At 44.4% G+C, this 5,623-nt stretch overlaps 1 protein-coding gene across 1 annotated transcript in view; it reads left to right on the forward strand.

Moving 5' to 3' along the window:
• The first annotated feature begins 3,199 nt into the window (after nt 1-3,199).
• Nucleotides 3,200-5,623, forward strand: part of chuk (component of inhibitor of nuclear factor kappa B kinase complex) — a 34,811-nt gene continuing 32,387 nt past the window's right edge. Inside the window, exons 1-4 of the mRNA XM_042066133.1 lie at nt 3,200-3,833; nt 4,208-4,319; nt 4,418-4,512; nt 5,347-5,464. Coding sequence (XP_041922067.1) covers nt 4,209-4,319; nt 4,418-4,512; nt 5,347-5,464 — 324 coding nt within the window. The 5' untranslated portion in view covers nt 3,200-3,833; nt 4,208. The remainder of the gene's footprint in view (nt 3,834-4,207; nt 4,320-4,417; nt 4,513-5,346; nt 5,465-5,623) is intronic.

A 5,623-nucleotide genomic window follows, 5' to 3' on the forward strand; every position in this document is an offset into this window, starting at 1 on the left:
TATAAAGGTCCAAACAACCTATGAGTCTGAGCCTTAGTTAAAACAAAATCTTCAGGTGTAAGTAATAAGTCAAAGAACCACATTCTGTGTAATATAGAGGTTAACAAAGATCCTCTAGTTTGTAATTTATTTTAAAGTATACATTTTGAAGACAAATGGAGTCATACCACGGGTCCAGGGATGGATTACTGAATGGGCTTACTGGGCCCAAGAGCTCAGGGGGCCATGAAGCCCAAGCCTCTGCATGAAGTTGCTTCTTCTCCACCCTTCTCTTTTCACAAAACTCACCAGAAGTCTAGCCTGGCTAACGCCAGACCTCATCTCATTGAGATGGGGTCTGGGAACTACACATTCATTTTCTCGTATTTGAGACGTGGTTTACGAATGCTCAGAGCCGTTTATTGGGCGCTACGAATGTCTATCAAATGCGTCTGTACGTAGCTCATAACTGCTTCGGTGTGTCGTCATCGTCTTGATGTCCCCCCTCTGTTTTGTGATTGGTTTCTTCGTTGAGGTGAAAATCGGGTCCATGGAATCCAGGCTGCCTAGCAGCGTAAATAATTTTGCACACATACGGCAGCATGAGGAAACCCAGGATACCAGAAGTCATCATTTAAAGGGACACCAGGCAACATTTTCGTGTTAATTACTAATCTTCGTAAGTCGGTATATGGTTAAATGACTCATTACGGGGCGAATGAAGGCTCTCTACCCCCTACTGCCTGTAGGAAGAATATCCCGCTTGCAAGTTCAGTGTATCGTACCCGCCGACCGAAGCAGGATCAGTTTACATCCTGCATACAGCACAGAGGCAGGCTAACGAAACGCTAGCGACTGTTGCAAACGTGTGTATAATGGCAGAGCCAGCGAAGAAGCAGCGAAAACCCTTGACGGAAGATGCAAAGAAAAGGAAAAGAGCTTCAGACCGAGCAAGGGGGAGTTTCGTAGAGAAAAACCATCAAGCTTGCCTGGTGTCATTTTTAAAAAAATCTTCCATGGTAGAATGCCTCAGGACCCCTCTATTTGGGAGGGGGGGGGGGGGGGGGGGGGTGCCCAGGGGTTCTTAATCCACCCATGCCATGCCTATGTCTGTCAAACGTTTGGAATACCCTAGGCTATTGTCGACGGGTTTAATAACACGTCCTTGGGCATAACCAAGTGCTATTTGGGGGGCCTTGGGCAGAACCCAGTGGTCATAGAGGATGCCGAGATAATGTCCTTCCTCGGTATTTCTTTCTTCAAGTTCCGTTTAACTTATGTCACGTAGACTAATTGCAGTCACATGGCCGTAAACCATAGAGGACACCGGTATTTTTAAGTTTCGTTTGATTTATTAAGTAAAAATAGCCGACAATTATCCTTGCCTCCATGCACCGGCAGGTGTCACGTAGCCTAGTTGCAGTCACATGGCCGCATCAAGTTACGTTTCATTTCTTAATTTAAAATAGCTGACGAGACCATTATCATTGGCTCAACGCACCGTCAGGTGTCACGTAGCCTAGTTGCAGTCACATGGCCGCATCTACCACAGAGGACACCAGTATTTCTTTCTTTAAATTCCGTTTAATTTATTAAGTAGCCTAAAAATATCCGACGAGACAATTATCGTTGCAGATAGGCCTAGGCGACCTCTGACATGTCAAAACGAATGAGAAAGCTAATGGTTAAATACAATGAAGATGCAATACGGCCACCAATGAGATGCTTACCTGTACTGGTAAATGTTCAGTGGAGAAGCACCTATCTAACCTGAACCTTAAGTTATATTAATTTTATATAGGATGGATATTTAATGTTGTGATTGTGATGTTATTGGTTATTTAGATGTGTTGTTTTAAAAACACAACACATGAGACAGAAATCAGACAGAGGACAGAAGAGAGGGAAATATGATTCACCGTGTCAGATATTAAGCATTTCTGTATTTGAAAAATCCTGGCTACTAATAATTTTCGAATTAGTAGGCTATTGAAATGTTGTGGTAGGCTATAAAGCAGGCATCATGTTATTTCTAATTTTGTGTTAATGCTGTTTTAGCATGATAATCGCGGATTCGCGGTGGTATTGAAGTGTTTTGTAACCTTCAGGAGTTCATTTCATTTGTAGACTATTGCTTTCACATTGGGCTCACCTTTCTTGGGAAAGAAGGCTGTTAACACTTGTTTTCCCTCATTTCTTTTTTTCTCCCTTTCTTGCCTCTCTTTTCTTTTCTGGGAACCGGATTTAGCTTTCTTAGACTTAGACATCTTCACACCGTGAAAGTCTGCATTGCCGCTTCGGCAGAATGAACGTTACTTCAAAAATGCACCTAGCAGGGGAAGGCGGACTGAACCATTTCGTGCAAGGGAGAGGGTGCCTGTCCTCAAACAATGTTGGCTTGGACACAATTTAATACATCAATCAACTGATGCATTTACCCGAAATATTTGCATCTATATTAGTTAACAGCATTTATTAAGATCTTTAAATTAAGGAAATTATTTATTAAATAAAATTCAACTCCTTAGGGGCCCTCCCCCACTTGGGGCCCGGGTAATTTATTCCCACTTGTCCCCCCACTACGACGCCCTTGATGTCATGACATGCTTCCATTTCCAAAGCAATGAAGGCTGTTTATACCAACTTAATATTATGCATATCATTGTTAATATTGTGCTATAAATGTGGCAGAAACAATGCTAGAGTTTGTTTATCAGCCATATAATAGTCTATATTTGAATGGAGCTGGCAAAAAGGTCTACTACTCAATGCCCTTAAAGTGACCATTGTGCACCAAGTGCACCATTTATACTAGTACTTCAAACTAGTAATATTTTAATAGTAGTATTTTTCTTAAGAAATTCATATTTAAAATAACAACAAAAATACTTTTTTTGGAAGGCGGGGGGGTGACACACACACACACACCACAAAGCAGTTCTGCTTAGGGCACCCAAATGGCCAGCGGCGGCACTGACAACAATGTAATAATAACAATCTGTTGCACTACTGCGCCCTCCTGAGCAATATGCGGATGTTAAAGGACTGAGCTATTTCAAACTAACACCAGAGAATGTCTAATAAGGGAGACCGGCTCTGCTAACACCGGTCTAGGGTCAGGTTGACGTACACGCTACATTGTTCAACACCTTTAGGAAGACGCGACCAGCTGAACCTGTATCAGTAATTCACAACTTTAGGAAAGATGATTCTGCGCAGCGCATGCGCAGTAAAGTCAAGTGTGCCCAGCGGCTATCTGGGAAACTATCAAGCTAACTGTTGGACCTAATTTGTCGCATGTGTTAATTTCAAGTGGCGTTCAAAGTTCGGACGTTTTTATTACCGGTATTAGACTATGATATCAAGTATGTTGTTGGTAGTGTTACGCGATGTAGGCCGTCGCTAGTAAGATATCTCAACAACGATGTTTTGCTAGTAAACATGCTATCGCTAGGTAGATAACATCTAACGTTTGACGGCTAACAACTTAATGCCTGTGACCCAATTGCTAACATTAGCATAATTTGTTTACGTATAGCTACTATTTGGTAGGCGATCAATAATACCTTTGTTGTCGTCGTCTTCCGTGTTGACAGGTAGCTATCCAATTAACGTTAATTTTAACATTAGGCGAAGTGACTGGCCAGCCAAAATAGTTTAGCTAGCTTTGCCTATGTTCAGAGATACTGGACCTCGACCTATCGTTACAATGCAAATCACATTTAAGGGAAATTAGACTTTTTGAAAAGTATTGATACCCATCGATATGGACTGATAGCTTACGTTAGCTCGTCGAGGTTTCTGTTTAAGATGTTGACAGGTCTTTAAAGCTGAACAATCAAGACTTTCTCAAGGTAAGTTTTCTGCAACAGGTAACGTTAACGTTAGATAGCTAACGTTAGTCTAGCTAAGGTGTTGCTACGTCCCTTGGGTGCCAGGCCCGGGTGGCAGCTTGAACGTGAGGTTTTGATTGCCAGCCAGTCACACAGACTGTGTAAATCCTATGGATGTAGAGGACAATCACAGCCTCAAAACATCCAGTGTAGAGTAACATGAAACCCCATAGTTTTCATTCTAGCTGGTTGGGGTGATAAGAACAGAGGTGAATTGGATAATGCTGTTGTAGACTATGTACGGTATCTTGTTTGTTTGCTGTAACGTCGTGTGTTGTAGCCTATATTCAGCACACTTGCTGTTTTGACCTGAGCTCGCTCTTCCCCTCGAACAGAATGGATAAGCCACCTTTCAGACAGACGCAGAACCAGGTTTGCGGCGCGTGGGTGATGAAGGAGCGATTGGGCACCGGCGGCTTTGGACACGTCTATCTCTACCAGCATATGGTGAGAGCGCGCTGTGCTTCCAGTCCCTTTCTCGTGCCATGCAAGATGCGCCAACGGCATTTGTGGAGCTGCGTGGCTGAACGTGTGTCTGATTTCAGGAGGGCAATGACAAAATTGCGGTGAAGCTGTGCCGCTTGGAGCTCAATGCTAAAAACAAGGATCGATGGAGTCGGGAGATCCAGATCATGAAGAAGTAGGTTGCTCTGATGCATCCTATTTAAATCCAGATCATGAAGAACTAGGTTGTTCTGATGCATCTTTTTTAGATCCAGATCATGAAGAACTAGGTTGCTCTGACGCATCTTATTTAGATCCAGATCATGAAGAGCTAGGTTGCTCTGATGCATCTTATTTAGATCCAGATTATGAAGAACTAGGTTGCTCTGATGCATCTTATTTAGATCCAGATCATGAAGAACTAGGTTGCTCTGATGCATCTTATTTAGATCCAGATTATGAAGAACTAGGTTGCTCTGATGCATCTTATTTATAGGTTGCTCTGATGCATCTTATTTAGAAACAGATCATGAAGAGGTAGTTGCTCTGACGCATCTTTTTTCCAACTGGTGTGCAGTGCACTTCCCGTTTGTCCATAGTGAGAGTTAAGTGTCGTGACATCTCGGGTCACTCCTCTCTCCACTCTTCTCTCTCTCTCTGTCCATCCCTTTACCCATCCCTTCCTTCTCCACTTTTCTCCTAATTCCTTTATCCCCCTCTTCCTCTCACCTTTTCTCCTCCTCCTCTCCTCCTCCCCTCCCTCCTCCTCTCTCTCCTCCTCCTCTCTCCTCCTCTCTCCCCTCCCCTCTCTCTTCCTCCATCTCCTCCTCCTCTCTCTCCTCCTCTCTCTCCTCCTCACCCTCCACCTCCCTCTCCTCCTCTCTCTCCTCCTCCCCTCTCTCCTCCTCTCTCTCCTCCTCCTCTCTCTCCCCTCTCCCTCCCCTCTCTCTATCCTCCTCTCTCTCCTCCTCTCCTCTCTCCTCCTCTCTCTCCTCCTCTCCCTCTCCTCCTCCACCTCCTCCCCCATCAGGCTGAACCATCTGAACGTTGTGACGGCCAGGGAGGTCCCCGAGGAGATGAAGCACATAGCCCTGAACGACCTGCCCCTCCTGGCCATGGAGTACTGCTCCAAAGGAGACCTGCGAAAGGTACAACCATCTGTGTGTGTGTATCTGTGTGTGTGTGTCTGTGTCTGTATCTGTGTGTGTGTGTGTGTCTGTATCTGTGTGTGTGTGTGTGTGTGTGTGTGTGTGTGTGTGTGTGTGTCTGTGTTTGTCGGTGCTGCACGGTCGACCCAAATTCATGAG

The sequence above is a fragment of the Alosa sapidissima genome, chromosome 16 (assembly GCF_018492685.1).
Source record: "Alosa sapidissima isolate fAloSap1 chromosome 16, fAloSap1.pri, whole genome shotgun sequence".
Taxonomy (NCBI): domain Eukaryota; kingdom Metazoa; phylum Chordata; class Actinopteri; order Clupeiformes; family Clupeidae; genus Alosa; species Alosa sapidissima.